A 20610-nucleotide genomic window follows, 5' to 3' on the forward strand; every position below is an offset into this window, starting at 1 on the left:
CGTCAGGCTTTGCCCATACAGTTGGCCCAACGCGACGCTCGCAAGACGCTAGACGTGGGGAGCTGAATAGATTTACTTCAAGTTTGAAGTTAAGCGACACATTTGTCCTTGAAATAACAACATTGTGGAAATTGCACATAGTTCGAATTTCAAGAACCAGTTTGCTCAACTTATCTGGTTTCACCAATAAACCCTCGATATGTTTCATTCACGGAAGCTTTTGGTAGTTCAGTTCATATATCGCGTCATTTTAGGTATAAAATCTACCTTTAACAGCTCAAACTCACCTGGCAGTCGAATTCCTCAGGGCTCCCTGAGGATATTGATGAGTTGGCTGGACTACTGCTGTTTGAGTTCCCTTTGTAATTCGATTCCTGCAATTCATTAGAATATGAGAAAAATCTATCGAAGATATTAGTGGATCGAACATTGACATGTAAGAAATAAACGGTCTGCAGTCAAAATGGCAAATCATTTCCTACTAGGCCTATGCATGGAGACAGAAGGCGAGTCGTTCACGCTCTGTAGCTTATTTTATGTATTTATCTCTCAGTATCGCACTAACCGGAAGTTAATGTATGTTACCACTTCTTTGTCAATGGACGGCGCTTCTAAAGTCACACTGCAGACGACTCGCCAACGGTACTGACGTACGTATGGGGATGCACCGTCGAGTTACCGCTTCTTTGTCAATAGATGGCGCTTCCAAAGTCACACAGAGGATGGGCATGGCACGCCGACGCCGCAGCGACCGTAGACGACCCGCCGACGGCACTGTCCTACGCACCGTCCATAATGTACTAACTGTATATCCTCATATGTTATTAATAGTTACCGCTTCTTTGTCAATAGATGGCGCTTCCAAAGTCACACAGTGGATGGGCATGGCGCGCCGACGCCGCAGCGGCCGTGGACGCCCCGCCGACGGCATTGACGTACGGGGTCGCACCGTTCGTACCGTACTGTCGCAGCTGTCTGATGATGCACTGGAAATAACGTATTCTTATCAACAACGACTGTGATAATTTCATTCTTTGCTCAGATAAAAATTTAGCTATTATAAGCCAGCTATAGTGCGGCAGGTGGCCCCTGTATTAACGAAAGCCCGGTATGCCGTAAGGGTCGAACAACTCGTGCAACATGGGCCTGGCGAGAGGTTGACCTGAAGCATTCTGCATTCTGCATACCTGTTGATATGTGCAGCAGGTGGCCCCTGTAGTAACGAGAGGCCGGTATGCCTCATGGGGAGCCCGAGGAGGTCGAACAACTCGTGCAACATCGGCCTTTTCACAGTCACATCGGCTTCGCAATCTGCAGCTAAAGCTGGCGAGAGATTCACCTGAAACATAATAAACAAAAACCGTAGCCATAGTGTCTTTTCAGTCTGTAGCAAACGATACCATAGTCTTTCTCTATCAACATCATTTAGTAGAACAGCTTTAGAGAATCGACGTCACCCACGTGACATGACGTGATCTCGCTATGTCCGTTACCGTCTGTTCTAATAATTCTGGAGTGTTTTGGATTTCCAAATCCGACGGTACAAATACGTCATCGTGGGGCACATTGAATTGTGTGTTAGCTGCATAACCAGCTTGGCTGGCTGTTGCCCACACAGATTTCGTAGCAGAGGGAGAACTCAAAGACTTGCCAAAATTTACAGCTGCAGGTTCGAGAACTTCATCGAGACCAACGGCTCCGCAAAAAACGGTTCCATCCTTAAATGGAGGTAAACAGTGTGCAGAAACTAATGTCATATGTAGGGTGCTTTTATACAATTTCGAGTGAGCCTCTGAATTTACCGTTACCTCAACCGATAGCCCTATATATCTTCATTGAAAGTAGATACAGAATTTGTGATGTTAACGTACCTACTTGCATGTGTAAAATGACTAGGTAGGACACACTAGGAGACACATGGGAGACACTAATGGACTTAACCTACAAGAGTCATGGCTTCAAGGCATCAGCCAGCAGAGTAGAACATCAAAGCTATATAATACTCTAAACGATTTCTCAATTAGGGTATTCACATATGTGTATATAGAGTAGACAGGACACATTTGGATAAACTAATGTATATAAACTTTACCTCCAATAGCCATGGCTTCAAGGCGTCATCCAGTAAAACATCAAAGCCATAAAACTCGAAACAATTCCTCGCGGGGGGTGTTCCAGTGGCCTGGGCTAAGAGCGTCAGTGTGACCAGGGCCCGGATCCGCTGCCACACGAGCCACTCTGTGGCCTCCCAGCGGCCGACTAGTGCCCGTCGTACTTGCTTTAATGTCCACTTGCAGCCTAAATTGAACATAAAATATAGGTATAAATGTAAGGCCCAAAGACATCGGGGAGAGGCGTGTAGTGTGCATGTCAAACAATGAAAGCTCATACAAGTGTCCCGAGACTCCCGAGTCGACGTTGCATAAATAGTATGCACGCTCTGAGCCCCGCCTAACGGCCCAGCCACGACATTGGTCTAAGCGCGACAGCGGTGAGCGGCAGCCATACGTGCGAATGAAAGGTCCCATTGCTGTGTCTCGCTCCAATGTATGGCCGCCGCTCACCGCTGTCGCGCTTAGACCAATGTCGTAGCTGAGCCGTAACGCTCCGCTCCGAGCGTCCACTCATCAGGCCTTACACATATAATTATTATTCAGGATCACTCGTCATCATCTTCATCATTAATATTATGATCTCGAGCTATAAGGTTTCATCTCCTCAAGACTGAGGTGAGAAACGACCATAATATCGGTTGTACAATTTACAGTCACCGGCAATAACATCGTTAAAAAACCGGCCAAGTCCGAGTCGGACTCGCCCACCGAGGGTTCCGTACAAACTTTCTTTCAAACTACCTAGTAAAAATAATCTCATATTTTCATATAACTCTAATGACTTGACTAGAAGACAAAAGTATAGGCATTAATGAGTATTATAGTGTATAGCGCCATCTCCCGGTCAATTTGCTAACTAATTTGCGCGACCTGGTTTTTCAGGGATAATTCTTTATAATGTTAACCGATTTAAACAGTTTTTACTTTATTTGACAGAAGTTGGTTTACGTAACATCTCGTATTAATTTTAAGTACGATAGGATGTATATCGCAAGGGTGGGTAAATTGAAAGTAAAAATCTGAAAAGTTTTTTGTGAATTAAAAAAAAGTGTTCAAAATACAAACACGATTATATTTTTCCTGTAATATATAGCATAAAACCAATGTTTACTAAAATTTTCATAATTTTTCGTTGGTAAACTTCGGAGATAAGGGGGGGGAACGGTATTTTTTTACATTTTCCTTCAAAATTCTTTTTTTTTCCACAACAAAAAAATTATAAAAAATAGTTTATTTACGTTCAATTTGAGCTCTTTCCAATGATATCCCACTTGACCTAGTAACTTGAAATTTACAGTTTGCCCCCCTTTCATTTTGGCCATTTTCTACAATTAAAATTAATATATTTAAAAAAATTATACTTTCTATTTGTAGAGGTTTACAATGTTCACAACTATTCCAAATTTCAAGTTGATAGCATTAGTAGTTCTCGAGATATTTAGGAATGTGACAGACGGACAGACAGACGGACAGAGTCGCACCATAAGGGTTCCTGTTGTACCTTTTTGGTACGGAACCCTAAAAAGAAAGCCGCAAAAATATCTGACTCAATCTTATTTCTTAGTGTGCCATATTATAACTGTAAGTAACGTAGCGAAGAGTAGAGTATGTGGATTAGAACCATTGCTTGATCCTTCCTCATTATGGAAACAGCCTAACGGAGTCTACCAAAGAATTTTCAAAATCTCTGTATTCTGAACCTAGGCTAAGTGCGTTTTCATATTATCTGATATCGGATGTCGGAAGGATTACAAAGGCAAAAATCAAAGATGGCGGCTTAAATGTATGGGATATCGGTCCGACATCCGATATCGGATCGGATAATGTGAAAACGCACTGATGCTATGGGCTAAATTCAAAAATACTTACCGCTGCCAATTCTATCCTTGCATTCAGCATACCGAGGGCCGGTTTTGTTGAGGGAGGAATTCGTCAAGTGCCTGTATGGGTTGTGGATGTCTGACAAAGTGTATTTGTCCGTTCCTGGAAAAACAAAGAGTTTTGTTTTTGACAATTTACTAAAACGAAAGACATATGTAACTCCGTATAGACAGCTACAGTCTAAGAAAAAAACGTAGCTTAGAACCATATAGAAAAAAGTACGGTGGCCTAGATGGCGTTACACCTTTGGGGAACGCTCAGCTAGATGGCGCTAATATTAATATTTGACATTTTAACACATATCAAGCTAAGAATATGGGCCAAATTGTCAAAACTGAGGTTTAAAAGTTTTAAGCTTGTGTCGAGAGATGGCAATCTATTCACTGGGATTACATATTTTACTTTGACAGTAACTCTTTATAATACTTGATCCTCTTTGCTAAAACCGAATGGCCTTAATTGTACCTAAAGTCTGACCAGAAATATATGACTACGCGCCATTGCGGAATTTCATTACAACTATTTTTTTCATACTAAACTGAACTGTCTCCACATACATCAGAATAACAGCGCCCTCTTGACAATAGTCATATATTTCTGTTCAGGCTTTACACAAATCTTTTACCAGCCGGCCTAGCAGCAGTAGGTAATATTCTTTTTCAGTACAGATGGTCGCTTTTTTACGCACTAGTTCGAGAAGTGGTTCATTATATGCTAGGTCGAAACTTTTTCCTTTAGAGCATTTTTTTTATCTGTACTGAAAAAGCACGTCGTACGATTCCCGGCCTCGTATCCCTACGTGCGAAACCCACTTGAAAACTTGGCTCCTTTTTCCGCACTCTGTATGTAATGTACTATTACGCTGCTGCGTGGTAAAGGAAAATAGGCTCTGACGCACTATTTCGGTTGAACGATAGAGATTAATTAACCCATAATTATTTTTTAAATCTGGACTTTGCGGACTTCGCGTATGACTTACATGAGATTAACCCAGTTTCGGAGCGTGAACGAATGTCACTTCACTAGGCTAGTGGCTCAAAGAAGACGTAGAGGTATAATTTTATTATTTAAGTAGGCCACTTTCAGTGTTAATAAGTGGGCGATATTACTTGGACTGTAGTTCTGTATTTTTGTAGTTGTGTCTTACCGAATCTAGCCAGTCCCTCGGCGTACATATACGCCGTGAGCGGTCTGTAGCCGGGCACGCACACGTAGAGCCGCAGGTCGAACTTGTATCCCGCTATGAGGAGCGGCCGCTCGATGTAACGCTGCACGACCGCTGCGCTGCCGCATCGCATCTCGCAGATGCTCTGGAATTTAGGAAAGCAGGTGAATTCATAGATCTTGCCTGACTGCTCTTGTTAAGAGAAAGCTAGGTGGGATTACTGCAAGAATGAAACGAAGTTTGTTTCGTGCTGGAGTCGAGAGCACTTGAAGTCCAGCTTGTTATCTAGAAGGAGACGGTCTGATGGCGAGAGTGAGATTGTCACTCGAAACAGGATGATCTCCAGGCACTGCGCGGATCCACACCACGTGCCGCGTCTTGTACTCTAAAGGGAGACGGCATGATGATGAGAGTGAGACTCACCCGGAAAAGAAAGATCTCCCGACCCTGGCTCTGCGCGACCGGTTTGTGTATCCACACGGCGCTGCCTCCATCTTGTTCGTGCCGGAGTCGTGAACACTCGAACACCTGCAGCTTGTACTCAAGAGGGAGGCAGCATGATGATGAGAGTGAGACTCACCCGGAAGAGAAAGATCCCCCGACCCTGGCTCTGCGCGACCGGTTTGTGTATCCACACGGCGCTACCGCCATCTTGTTCGTGCCGGAGCCGTGAACACTCGAACACCAGCTTGTACTCAAGAGGGAGGCGGCATGATGATGAGAGTGAGACTCACCCGGAACAGAAAGATCCCCCGACCCTGGCTCTGCGCGACCGGTTTGTGTATCCACACGGCGCTGCCTCCATCTTGTTCGTGTCGGAGCCGTGAGCACTCGGAGACGAGCTTGGCGTACTCCAGGGGGAGATGGAAGCAGGGTGGACTGTAAATAAGTGTGAGGCCTGAGTGGACGCTCGGAGCGGAGCGTTCGGCGGGGCGTGCAACGGGGCATCAACCAGGCGTTTTGCGATTGTTGTACTTTTACTTTTCTCATCTCCATCGCATTCTACGAGCAGCCTAAGCTTGATGACCGGTATTGTGTTGACTTCGACTCCGCGTACGCCTCCCAAAACTTCGGAACGAGTTCGGAACACTATTATTCCGTGTTCGAGAAAGAAAACAATTCAATAAACGTAACCATAGGGAACTCGAAACAGTAACCCAACTTTTTATATCCAGCCGTAATTCAGAAAACCCGAATTCAAATCCGAAGTTTTGTGTACGGGTACCTATAAAAATATAAAGTCACACGGCATTACGGGTAATGCCGTCAGGCACGCGAGGCCCCATTCAAATCGACGATGACTTGTGCCTTTTCGCAGCAAGCATAACATCCTTCAGTCATGTTCATAAAACATGAGTCCGAGACACCACTCTTATATCTGCACTAGGTGTTTCTGATAAAGACTGGTGGGACACAGTTTTTGCCGAGCAGTAACGCCGTGGCTTGCGACGCATACGAAATCAAACCTTATCGATATGGAAGTATGAGACGAGACGGCGACGGTCGCGCGACCGTCGCCCACGCAAGACACGGCGTAAGTCAATCAAGTGTCATGAATTCATGATACGCGTAAATCGGAATATCAATCTTTTTACTAGGTACGAGCCCCAATGCAAATGATATCGTCTAGTATGAAAAAAATATTATGTCCTAACTTCGACCTCAAAATTCAGGATGAATGAGATGATTAGTAGAACATGTATCATAAAAACAAGAGAGCTTATAATGCATATTTTATTTATTCAAAACATAAATTAACAATTTTCCTCACTAGTAAACAAAAAAACATAATTTCACCAAATGTAACACTCGCAAAAATGTTCGTCTTCAGCGTAGCCGATGCAGAAAAGAACAACTACCACTTGGTGGCGTCACCTTTTGCATCTAAAACGGCCTTAATTCTGAGCGGCATTGTATCTACCAACTGTCTATACTCCTCAGGGGTTATTCCATTCCAGACACCCACAAGTTTCTCCTTAAAATCAGCTTTGGATTTAGAAGGATCTTTTCGCAACTTTTTCTTCATTTACCACTACAAAGTTTTTATGGGAGACAAGTCTGGACTGCTGGATGGCCATGATATGGTAGGAATTTGTTTTTGTTTCAGCCACTCCATCGTTGTCTTGCCAGTATGACATAAGGCACCATCTCGTTGAAAAGTAAATCCATTTATATACTTGAACTTTCTTATAGACGGTAGTGAACTCTATTCCAAGATGCTTTTGTATTTCTCTGCATTGACGGTTCCATCTATAAATTGCAGACATCCCACACCCTGTGCCGACATACAGCCCCAAATCATTTAAAGATGCTAGAAACTACACCTTGCGTTCAAGACAGTCTTTGTGAAATGCATCTCCTTTATCTTGAATGACTTTACTTCGTTCATCGCCAACTATGACCTCAAATTTGGATTTGTCGCTCCATATTATTTTTCGCCACTGATCGGCAGTCCAGTTTCTGTACTTTTGTGCAAATTTCAACCTGTTAGTTTTCTGCTTTTGAGTAAGTAATGGTTTCTGTTTAGCGGTGTGAAAACCGAAGCCCATTATTTTCATTACTGTCTTTCAGGTATCGACTGAAATGTTTATTTTGATCGCGTCATGCCATAGTTAGGTAAGTTCTCCTGCTCTTGCACGACGATTTTTCCTGATGATGCTCCTCAAAATCCTGTTTTCTCTTTGGCAGTTATTCTTCGACGGCCAGATTTATTTAAACAGGAGACGGTTCCGTGTTTTAGTTGATGCTGGATGATTGTATGCGCCGTAAATCTTGGCAAAAAAAGGTCTTTGGATGTTTTGGAACGTAGATTTGCCGCTATTGTTACTGGAAATTATAATTTTCCTCACTGATAACTATTAAAAAATGGTTCAGAGCTCAGACAACTTTGGAAAGCAAAGAATTAAAAAGCATAGAAGGTAAAACTTATTGTGTGAAGGTAGAATATACAAGTATACAATGTAGTAATTTACAGCGGGATCTCGAACTACATGATGCGATTGCTCGAATCGTTCTCAAACGTGTAATGTAACGTGAGTTTCATTTTGTATACAATACAGTTCCCTTTGCAAATATGCCCAAGGAGATAGTACTTTTCTGCCTTTGCTACGTTATTTGCTACGAATATACTCTAGTACGTTTGAAATCTTGGATCTGACTTTGATAGGTCGATAGAACGCATCGGGGTTGTTGTTATTGCTGCAATTCACGTCGTACTTTGATGACTATCATGATTTTCACTGAGAGAGATTTAGCACGAATATTTGGGCTAAACCTACGCAGCACAAACAATATAATACGCTATCTATAAACATTATTTACAACCACATTCGATTGCGTAGCTTGCGTGCTCAAAAGCCATCGTTTTGCCTCTTTTAATCGACTCAAATTGTAAAAACGATTGATGTTCAGCCGATGTCGATGTTTCTTTGTAATAATTCGTACACGAATTCCGATGAATGGACGAATTTTGATAAGTATTATTAGATTATCGAACAAATATTTATATATCGGTTTATTTTACATGTTTATTTCACTCTCTGCGAACAGCAGACCCTGATGTACCTTGCAGTATTCTGGACAATGAAGGATTGCAGGCATAACGAACTCTAGCTGCCAATCAGTTTTTCCAATACCAATGCCAATTATAATAATGGTTTACCTTTTGATTTTTAGTGATTTCTAAGTATTTATCCCAAATGAGTTTCGTGATAGATATATTATCTAGAACGAACTTCCTAAAATGTCTGTTACACCCAAAACACATTGTGATTTACCTGAAGTCGTATATAGAGCCGTAGATCCTTCTCATGCAGCGCAGGAGTCTAGACAAACTGTCTTTCCGGCAGATGGACCCGCCCTTGGGTATGTGGTTCATGAACTGTAACAAATAATATAGATCACATGTAAAGCTACAAAAAATCTTACTATAAAACTTAACATAAATGAAGAATGTGGCGACAACGACAGGCTACAGAGCGTGAACGTTTGACATCTTGTTTATGCAACCCGATTCCATGAACATAATGAAGCTGCTACGGAACCTAAACAATTAAATATTCTTGTTAAGGACGTTTAAAAATAAACGTAATGATTCATGACATTCTACAATAATTAATTATAACTTTTACGGTTATTTTAGTATTTTCCGTATTACACCAATACCAAAAGCAATTAGGTAGTTGGTTAAACATATAAATTGTGAGGTATGGTAACTAATTGTTATTATTCAAAATCGATTTCATTTAACTGCAAAACTGTTCTGGCTTCGTTATCCTTCTCAAAAAAGTCTGGGTACTGTTTCTAAATCAAAAGTATTAAAACCCAGTTTGCCACGTACTGAATGCCTTCCAAATCTCAAGGGAAGGGGTTCTCAATTCGTCTGTATGTTTTTTTTTATGTTTGTTCCTCGATATCTCCGTCGTTACTGGACCGATTTTGAATTTTTTTTTTGATTGAATGTATATGCATACAGATTGGTCCCATTTCTCTCAGAACCCAGTTCTGATGATGGGATCCTGGAGAAATCGAGGGAACTCCTCAAATCTGAAAGGCATACATATGGTGATTTTTGTGTTTTTAAAGGAACAGCATGCATTTACGTACGGAACAGTGACATTTGGTGCAGTGGAACTCCTGATGATGGTCAGAATGGAACTCCTCAAATCTGAACGGCACACTTATAGTGACTTTGGTATTTTTATAAGAACAGCATGCACTTACGTCCAGAACAGTGACATTTGGTGCAGTGGAACTGCTGATGATGGTCAGAACGGAACTCCTCAAATCTGAATGGCACACTTATAGTGACTTTGGTATTTTTATAAGACATTTGATTTAGTGGATCTGCTGATGAAGAGTGAGCCGCTCCTGGTTAGAGTTCCGTTCTGATAATCATTCTCATCTGTAAGTACTTCAGAATCATCCAAATTTCAAGATTGGTTCAGAAATGACGGAGATATCGAATAACAAACATTAAAAAATATACAGACGAATTGATAACATAATCCAACATTTGAAAGTATTTATCACCAGAAGCCCAAAGGAAGGCGGTTTTTTTTTCTTATAAATTATTTTAAGTTTGAATTTAATATACCTACATATTGGATTATAATTATTCTGATAGAAGTGAGCGCTGTTAGTCTCAATGTATGTGGTGACTGGGTGACAGTTCAATATACTACGAAAAATTTAGTTCACTTTAAATTCCGCAACATGGCGCGTAGTCATATATTTCTGCTCAGGGTTTAGATATTGTTATAATACGTCAGAAACACAATAAGTACCTCCGCAAGCGACAATACGAGTAATAATATGTAAACAGTTTCGCCTCATACGACAATCTCGTGCGGTAACGTGACATGCACACGCATCCATGAATGGCCCCCGCTTCCTTTTGGTCTCCCTTCTTGTGACGGGGTGTCAATAAAATTGTACATTCATCGCTGTTACTATGGCTACCTCGGCAGCCACACAAAAATCACATCAAAAGCACGGCAAAAGACACAGACATACTAAAATGTATTTTTGTCAAATCTCTTGCTCAAATAAATTTATATATATGTACTGGTATTCTTTTTTTTTATGAAATAGGCAGCAAACGAGCAGACGAGCCGCCTGATGGACATAAGCAACATCAGGGGAGTCACCTATGCGTTGCCGACCTTTAAGAACCCTAAATACCTGCTTCTTGAAGAAGCCCATGTCATAGCGCAAGGGGAATACGTCTCAGAAGGTAGCTCATTCCACAACTTGCATGTTCTGGGCAAAAACGAGCGAGAGGCCCGTTTGTTCTTTCTTATTCCTTTCCTAAAAATAAATTGGTTACTGCGCCAGCAAAAATTAACAACCACACCGCAATTTCCTGAACTCCTTGATGCGCTTGATTTTCTACTTAAGACAAAGTGACGTGATCGCTTCTCCATAGTCTTCATACAAACGTTGTCCCAATTTTATTATTATAGAAATCATTTGACATTTTGACACATCTGATGTACCTCTATAACCCGTTGAAGATGTTCCAAGAGTGAAGGTTACCTGCCAATCGCCCAGGGTCTTGTAACTTGCAGCTGGGAAGGCGCTGGTCCGCCACCACAGATTCCAACGCTCCTCGACGCATGCGTTATATCCCTGGTACATGCGCCAGCCCCGCTCGCTGCACACCTGATCAAAAAATGGAAAGTCACAGCAAGTTTTCTGCCCATACGCTGCGTAGAAGAATCAAAAACCAAGCCCTAACAGTCTGCCTAAGTAACAGCTAGAAATTAGTCTATTTGAAATTAACTTTCTATTTCCAGTCAAGGTCATTACGATATAAATAGCCTAGCCCGACTATAGGCTTGATAAATTTGTCGTCACTGTCTGTGCCAATGCACCTAACGTCACGCAATACGATTATTCATGCCCGTATTCTGATCCAGTACATAAACCAGTGAAAGGAGACCTTGACATTCATAAGAACTTGTGCGATAGAAGGAACGCCCTTACACTGGAGCGCCTGGACAATTAATTATACTCATGGCAAAAGGAAAACTGTCTAAATAACTAATGGATGTCCAAAATATATGCCATAGAAAATTATTCTGTATTACTAATAAAACAGGTCGTAATTTGAAATGGTTCACTGCAGGATTATGAGTCGTGAGTTTGAATATAGTGGAGGAAGGGAGGATGAATTCTTTAACCTGGTTGAACTTTGTTGTCATGCTGGGGTGCCTAACCGTCCCTAATCTATTGTAAGTTAGGTAACGCTGATTTAGTCTTCTAACAAAACTAATCAATTACAACTCCGATATCAATGTCATTAGGTATAATGAAATGGATGGAGAAATTTCTATATGTGTAGGTATGGTCAATTCAATGACTTTCTAAAGATATATTTGACTCGACTTCTCCCATAATGGGATCTACTAACTAACTGATAACTGGGCCATTTTATTCAAAGTTGTCCACCCCGAAAAAAGTTGATATGAAAATGAAACCGATAGAAATTTATTAAAAGCTATTTTTATAGATTCTTTAATAAATAAATTTATATAAAATATAGAAGGTAAACTTGAATTTTAAGTAATTAATGAAAAAAATATGTTTTTGTTGAGTTGAGGAAAAGCGAGTGTTCCGTTCCGCAACCAAATTTAATCGCAGATAATGTAAATATAAAAGGTTTGGGAATTTTACAATATGTTTATTATTCATTCTAAAATAACAAATGAAGAAATTACACTTTTATTTTCACATAAATGCGGACTACTATTTTTTTAAACCCATATATATATCCGTTCCGTTACTTTCAGTACAAAGTAGAGGAGAATTTTTAAGATTACTATACTGTTTCAAAAGTTTATAGGATGCCATCACTTGTAATCAATAGTTTAAACGTTACTATTTCAATATAAAATAACGGAAACGTAGTTTAATAACAAATTGTATTTAATTTTTGCAAATAAAACTATTTGAAACATGGGACAGTAACGGATCTGACTGTATGGGTAACGGATGAAAGCTAAGGTCTCGTCTACACTTGAACGTGAGTACCTAAGACCTCCAAAGCATATCGCGCATAATGACTAAAACAACCGGAGTGTGTAATCCGTGATTGATTACCATATTTTAGATGAGTTAGTTTTAATTCCATACGTTTTTCTTTTATTTCCCGCAATCAAATTAAACTAAAACATCACATTAAAACCACATGAATACCGCTTTATACTTCCATTCCGATACGTTTTTCTTTCCGCCTATACGAAACCAACGATCTAGTATCGGATCGGAAGTAACGGAACGCTACCTCCGGCGATATTTTACTTAATAATTTATTAAATAATCACAAATCTTGTTTTTAATTGGCTTATTTGGTTTCAGTATTAGTGCTTTGTTTTAGGAATCGATGTTAAAAGGTTGCATATTACGTATTTACCCGCAAATTTGGTTTCGGAAGGTGGAATGAGAAAAAGTTACCCCTGAGTACGAGCTACTTTGATGCGTGTTTGGCGGCAACTGGCAAATGCAAGATGGCGGTATTGAGTAGTTTTAAATTAATTTTGCCAAGCTAAATAAAATGCTACCAAATGTTACGAACTTTCTTTTAATTTTAACAGTCATTCTGCGGTTTCGGAATGGAAAATTCCACAATTACCAGATTCCGTCTCGGCAAATTATACTTAATTTTAAATAGTAGGTTTATTTATTAACATGAAATATTTTATAACATAATAGCGTATAACTCAATCTTTTCAAATTATGCCGTCATCAATATTTACTACAATTAGTTATAGAATAAAATCCATAACAAAATCGATATTTGACGTGGGACAGCAAAAAATTGCCCATTTTTTATCACATTATAATTTTTAACAAAATACATAATTATAATAAAAATTTAAAAGAATATTGTAAATTACTGTCAACTAAATTTGGGTTCGAATAAAAAATAGTCTTCATTAGTTTAGACTCTTTAAATACGCTAAATATTATATCAAAAGTATGGGACAAGCCAAAAACGGGGTGGACAACTTTGAAAAAAATGGCCCAACTAGATATTGAATGTGTTTTGTGCCGACCTCATAGGAACCTGAATTTTGAAGTTAATTAAAGTAAAATGTAGGCGGAGTTCAGTAATCTATAATTATTTATGAATTACCTAACTATACGTGACATTGTGGAACATGACAAAAATAGGATTTCTTATAATTATATATATATGACAAGGACACACAATAGAACTTGAAAATATTCAAAACTTTCACAAGAAATGATAAAGTTATTTGAATGTACAAGGGCACCCTTAATGTGATACACTTTAAACGCTTCGTCATGCAAAATTACCTAATTGTTGCCAATTTGTTCAATTTTGTAAGTCAGACTGCTAGTTTTTTTTTTGGCTTCTCTCCAGGTCCAGAGTAAGTAGCGAGAATTTAAAAATTTCGCTTACCTACATGACTGCTGCTGTAAATCTATCAGATAAGACCGCCTACGTGTTCTTTCATCACCTGTTAGATTTTTTTTTTTTCACTTACCTCCTTAGCACGAAGAATTAACCTATTCCTTCCCGCCTGTACAACATAAGTTACATGCTTACATGAGTGACATACTTAAGTTAATGCTATGAGGCTCCGTCACTACCAACCAGAGAAAATAGAACCAAAAATTAAAAGTACTTATCTTCAGCGAATATCATACATGTCTTTCAAAATATTTGCGAGACTTATTTTGCGTGGTATGATATGCTAAAGTAGTAGGGTACCCCCGTTACCAGCCCGGGTCTGGGGCCTGCTCCCAGGACCCCACCACCGCCCATCCATGGTCTTGCTAAACCCAAAAAAAAAAAAAAAAAAAAAAAAAAAAAAAAAAAAAAAAAAAAAAAAAAAAAAAAAAAAAAAAAAAAGTAATAGCCCCCCATTTAGATTCATTGCGCTGGGTCCCGACGCTCTCAGAAGCCTCCTTCTAGTATTTACAGAATACGTTCTTTACACAATACAACTTGTGCACGACGGTTACAAAAGGATTACCGACCCTTTCTATTGTTCGATCTGGACTCTGCGCTAGACCATTGTTACCCTACCCAGCTACCTGGCAGTGTCATGCACACCTTTTCCTTGTGTGTCATACTGATAGGTATTTTATAATTATAGTATAACTTTGTGATCATATGGATTGCGATTCTAACCTAACCTAACCTAATTAAAATACCTAACTTTTCCATTCGTAACCTAACCAAATTTAATTAAGACCCCTTATTCCTTAGAGCGCTCATCAATTTCACGAAACGGCCATCGATAGATGGCGTTGGCGCTCGGTACGCGAGCACCGGCAACTCAACGCGCGTTTCAACGCAGACACGAATAATCTTGATAGTTTTGAATTAAATTGCTAATAACATAATTTTCAATTTTATATGGGGACTCTTTATTTAATTTCATATTCATGGTATGGTAGTAGTAAATAAGGTATATGAATGTAGTAAAAGTATAGTATTAGTCTACATGTACATATATAAATTCAGGTTTCCTAATTGATTGATTCAACAACCAACACCGCTGAGCCGAAACTACGAAAGCTAGAAAGTCGAAATTTGTATAGATTGCATTAACAAAATTTCGAAGAGATAAGAATCGATTATGAAAATTTACACCCCTAGTAGAGGGAAAAAGGGGGTGAAAGTTTGTAGCGGGATCAATTTGTTTTTTTTTTTATTAGGAAAATTTTAGTTAGGAACTTGAAATTAGAGAATAGTTTAATAGTGATTTCTGTTTTTTAGGGTTCCGTAGTCAACTAGGAACTCTTATAGTTTCGCCATGTCTGTCTGTCCATCCGTCCGTCCGTCCGTCCGTCCGTCCGTCCGTCCGCGGATAATCTCAGTAGCCGTAAGCACTAGAAAGCTGAAATTTAGTAACAATATGTATATCAATCACGTCAACAAAGTGCAAAAATAAAAAATGGAAAAAAATGTTTTATTAGGGTACCCCCCCCCACCCTACATGTAAAGTGGGGGCTGATTTTTTTTTTCATTCCAACCCCACGTGTGATATATTTTTGGATAGGTATTTAAAAATGAATAAGGGTTTACTAAGAGTTTTGAATGATTCACGGTTATTTTCATTAGACTTATATTGACCGGGATATAGACCGTGATTACCTTTTTGATTTTTGTCGAGCTCCCGATATTTCGACGCAGTTGCATGCATCATGATCACGGAAAACTGACGAAGGCGGGTGGATGTTAAAGTTGTATAGACAGCGCGCGATCTACCCTCCTTCGCGCGCGTCGGCTGCGTTCACTTTCAGCGTTACCACTGGTCGCGTTCACACTCGATGGTCTGTCCAAACACACTACACTCACAGTGTCACTACGTTTGTTCAATTCTGACTTCACCGGTTTTTTACACAAACAAATCACTGGATTCCATACATTAGATAGTTTGAAGCCATCCTCACGATTGAAATTTTTATATTTGTGAATCTCAATGACTTCTCTGAATGGCTTCTTTGGCCGGTGAAGTCAGAATTGAACAAACGTAGTGACACTGTGAGTAGTGTGTTTGGACAGACCATCGAGTGTGAACGCGACCAGTGGTAACGCTGAAAGTGAACGCAGCAAACGCGCGCGAAGGAGGGTAGATCGCGCGCTGTCTATACAACTTTAACATCCACCCGCCTTCGTCAGTTTTCCGTGATCATGATGCATGCAACTGCGTCGAAATATCGGGAGCTCGACAAAAATCAAAAAGGTAATCACGGTCTATATCCCGGTCAATATAAGTCTAAGGGTTTACTAAGATCGTTTTTTGATAATATTAATATTTTCGGAAATTATCACAGTTATAGTGACTTTCATATTTTTATAAGAACAGCATGCACTTACGTCCAGAACAGTGACATTTGGTGCATTGGAACTGCTCATGATGTGTCACTTTTTAACCGTCGCCTCAAATCTGAGAGATTTGAGGCGAGGTTCTCAATTCGTCTGTATGTTTATTTATTTTTTTAATTTTTTTATCTTTGTTCCTCGATATCTCCGTTGTTACTGGACCGATTAAAAAAAAATTATTGAATGTATATGAATACAGATAAAAAAAAGTAGTAGATAAAAAAAAAATATCTGTCCCCTCTTTACATGTAGGGGTACCCTAATAAAACATTTATTATTATTAACGACCTTCCACATATTTATAATGAGCCCAAACATGATGGGGTTATGATGAGGAGAATAGCAGTTCTGTTGACCACCTCCTGACTCCATCATGAGAACTTGGACCTCGTCTAGTTCGATGGTGCTCGTCAGCCCAAATCTAATGAGCCCGAACATGATGGGGTTATGATGAGGAGAATAGCAGTTCTGTTGGCCACCTCCTGACTCCATCATGAGACCCTGGACCTCATCTAGTTCGATGGTGCTCGTCAGCCCAAACCTAATGAGCCCAAATATGATGGGGTTATGATGAGGAGAATAGCAGTTCTGTTGACCACCTCCTGACTCCATCATGAGACCTTGGACCTCATCTAGTTCGATGGTGCTCGTCAGCCCAAATCTAATGAGCCCGAACATGATGGGGTTATGATGAGGAGAATAGCAGTTCTGTTGGCCACCTCCTGACCCCGTCATGAGACCTTGGACCTCATCTAGTTCGATGGTGCTCGTCAGCCCAAATCTAATGAGCCCAAACATGATGGGGTTATGATGAGGAGAATAGCAGTTCTGTTGACCACCTCCTGACTCCATCATGAGACCCTGGACCTCATCTAGTTCGATGGTGCTCGTCAGCCCAAATCTAATGAGCCCAAACATGATGGGGTTATGATAAGGAGAATAGCAGTTCTGTTGACCACCTCCTGACTCCATCGTGAGACCTTGGACCTCATCTAGTTCGATGGTGCTCGTCAGCCCAAATCTAATGAGCCCGAACATGATGGGGTTATGATGAGGAGAATAGCAGTTCTGTTGGCCACCTCCTGACCCCGTCATGAGACCTTGGACCTCATCTAGTTCGATGGTGCTCGTCAGCCCAAATCTAATGAGCCCAAACATGATGGGGTTATGATGAGGAGAATAGCAGTTCTGTTGACCACCTCCTGACTCCATCATGAGACCTTGGACCTCATCTAGATCGATGGTGCTCATCAGCCCAAATCTAATGAGCCCAAACATGGTGGAGTTATGATAAGTAGAATAGCAGTTCTGTTGAACATCTCCTGCCTGACTCCATCATCATGAGAACCAGAACCTCATCCTGGTCCCAAAATATAATAATAATTCAAACTCTCAACAAACTTCACGTATAACTTAAAATCCAAAATCATATGAAAAGCATGTCGAATGCTAAAATTGCATAAGGTGTAAAAAGGATCAAGATTTGTTTAGTCGCAGTTTACGGCACTTCTCGGAACTATCGCGCTGCTTACGAAAGCTAGGTGCGCCGGACGATCAAACGCAGGTCCGTTGTCTTCGAGCGCTCGGCGCAGACTGAGCGGGCCCGCGTTTACTGGGGACGCTATTGCACAACACCCTGCATTTTATGATTAAGCACTGAGACTTGGCACAGGTTGTTCCTTGGGTGGCCCTGAGTAGATAAAGATCGGGAGGCATTGAGAGCCCCCTTAATTTAGGAGGGAAGAGGGGGAAGGCTGGCGCCGCCGCGCTTCCTTTGAAACCATATTTCTCTAAAACTATACAAAATAGGGCATGCGATATATCATTTTCAGATAAATGAAGGATGAGGAATTCATTTTTGGAACAAAAAAAATGTATTTTAGAACAAAAATACAAAATAAAATGGGAAAATCTGAAAACGAGATTTTATTTTATACATATTATTGCACATTTTATGAAAACTGTAATGGATTTTTCTAAATAAAAAATATTATTTAATAGCTATATTTATCTAGTTTTAGAAAATGTATAATTTGTTATAGAAATATATTATAGGACGAGTGATAAAAAATAATTTACATCGCCCGATAGGGTGATTTGAATGCTCATTTCAATAAGTTTTGTCAATGATTTCAGGTATAATCACTATTTTTAACACACGAATGCCGTAATCATTGTAGTTTATGGCTATTTTAGTGATTAATGTACTTAAAATAAAAAAAAATACAAAAATTTTAAAAAATATTAAAAATGTGATAATTTTTTAAACATTATCCTATTTTGTTCTTTCTACACAATATATATCTAAAAGCAATAAATATCAATAAAAAGCCACATTTATGCAGTTTATAAAAATATATACTTTGTTATATAAATATATTACGAAACGCGAGATAAAAAATAATGAAAATGAAAATTTTTATGTACGGGTCAGCTTGCATTATTCGATGAGGTGAGGTAAAGGTACTACCCGCTATGCAGTGGAGTTCGTCTAGTAATACAGAAATATACTTATTCTAATAACGTTTACACATGTAGGTATATCACGACCCAGTACAGAAAATTGTAAAAGTCCTATAATATAGATTATTTTGATTGTAAAATAAAATTGCATGTGACTTATATTGCAAAAAAATGTCTTAACCACTTTCTCCACTCCTAAAGCAGTTCTGCATGTATAGGCTTGAAGATTTTTTAGTTTACTAGCAGAATTTAGTTACGTCCTTTGGGCCCCCTTAAATCGGTTTTACCCATCCATAAAAGATAAAATAAAAATCGTCATATTCTTCCTTTCAGTATAGTTAGTTATTGCGCAATAGTGCCATAAAAAATAAACTAGATTCGTATTAGCATTAAACATTAATGATTTTTGAACTAAGACATTGCTTTTGTACAAAGGAGAACCTCAAAAAATGGTCTGACTAGACGAAAACATGTGTATCGGGACTAGTACTCAAGGCTCTCAAAAAGTGTAGCTATTTTGAGTTATTCAATAAAACAACATGAATAGTCTGAATTTAATTATGTATATATCACAACATCCACTGCATAAGCACATCAGTTCCGCACATTTAATTTAAAAGTCTTTTTTTACGATTGCACCTTACGCGGCACTGTTTTTTACAGCTGCATCCGACAATTTCGAGGCATGTTTCTGCAGCAACAGGCAACGTTGCGGGCAAGTAGGCTCCCAAATCCCAATTGTTACAGACTTTCGTCCAGCCACAAGTAGCAAATAATGGCAAATTTTGAATTGGGTTTACTTAGTTGACCCCATAAATGGACACCTTGATATACCTATAACCCTTACAAAAATGGTGCAAGGCAGCTTTTGTCGGTGAAATGATGTTAATTTGGCGGTCTTTTTTGGTTAATAACTATTTTCGGCACTCGTTAACCAAAGTACAGGACGCAGATCTGGGGGCCGATTTTTGAGTCTCACTGTCACTAAAATACCGGTTGAAAACGGTGAATTGCCTATTATTTTCAGTGACAATTTTCTGAATTCGAACGCCGTGAGACTCAAAAATCGGCCCCCTGGAATAATAAATATGTCAAGTAAGAATTATCCATAAATTATGCAAATCATATAGATAACTACTATTTCACAAGATGTATTAGGATCAGATGTATATATCTGATCTATCATATCAATCGCTCATTTCATGTAATATAAATAGTTAAATTCAGACTATATAGGAGTATGTTGTTTAATTTGAAGTACTCTAAATAACTACACTTTTTGAGAGCTTTGAGTACCTTTACCTCACCTCATCGAATCATACAAGCTGACCCGTACCGTACATCAAGATCGCCGTGCCACGTCACTTTTATTATTTTTTATCTCGCGTTTCGTAATGTATTTATATAACAAACTATATATTTTTATAAACTACATAAATGTGGCTTTTCATTCATATTTATTGCTTTTAGGTATATATTGTATAGAAAGAACAAAATAGGATAATGTTATAAAAAAGTTACCACGTTTAATTTTTTTATTTTTTGTATTTTTTTTTATTTTAAGTACATTAATCACTAAAATAGCCATAAAATACAATGATTACGGCTTTCGTGTGTTAAAA

At 39.2% G+C, this 20610-nt stretch overlaps 1 protein-coding gene across 1 annotated transcript in view; it reads right to left on the reverse strand.

Moving 5' to 3' along the window:
• Window positions 1-20610, reverse strand: part of LOC125226343 (probable tubulin polyglutamylase TTLL2) — a 41283-nt gene that overhangs the window by 2037 nt on the left and 18636 nt on the right. Inside the window, exons 3-11 of the mRNA XM_048130303.1 lie at window positions 11197-11322; window positions 8937-9040; window positions 5895-6039; window positions 5143-5305; window positions 3984-4097; window positions 2093-2298; window positions 1188-1339; window positions 836-986; window positions 288-374 (exon numbers count right to left, since the gene is read on the reverse strand). Of these exons, the coding sequence (XP_047986260.1) occupies window positions 288-374; window positions 836-986; window positions 1188-1339; window positions 2093-2298; window positions 3984-4097; window positions 5143-5305; window positions 5895-6039; window positions 8937-9040; window positions 11197-11322 (1248 nt within the window). The remainder of the gene's footprint in view (window positions 1-287; window positions 375-835; window positions 987-1187; window positions 1340-2092; window positions 2299-3983; window positions 4098-5142; window positions 5306-5894; window positions 6040-8936; window positions 9041-11196; window positions 11323-20610) is intronic.

Source organism: Leguminivora glycinivorella, chromosome 5, assembly GCF_023078275.1.
Source record: "Leguminivora glycinivorella isolate SPB_JAAS2020 chromosome 5, LegGlyc_1.1, whole genome shotgun sequence".
NCBI lineage: Eukaryota > Metazoa > Arthropoda > Insecta > Lepidoptera > Tortricidae > Leguminivora > Leguminivora glycinivorella.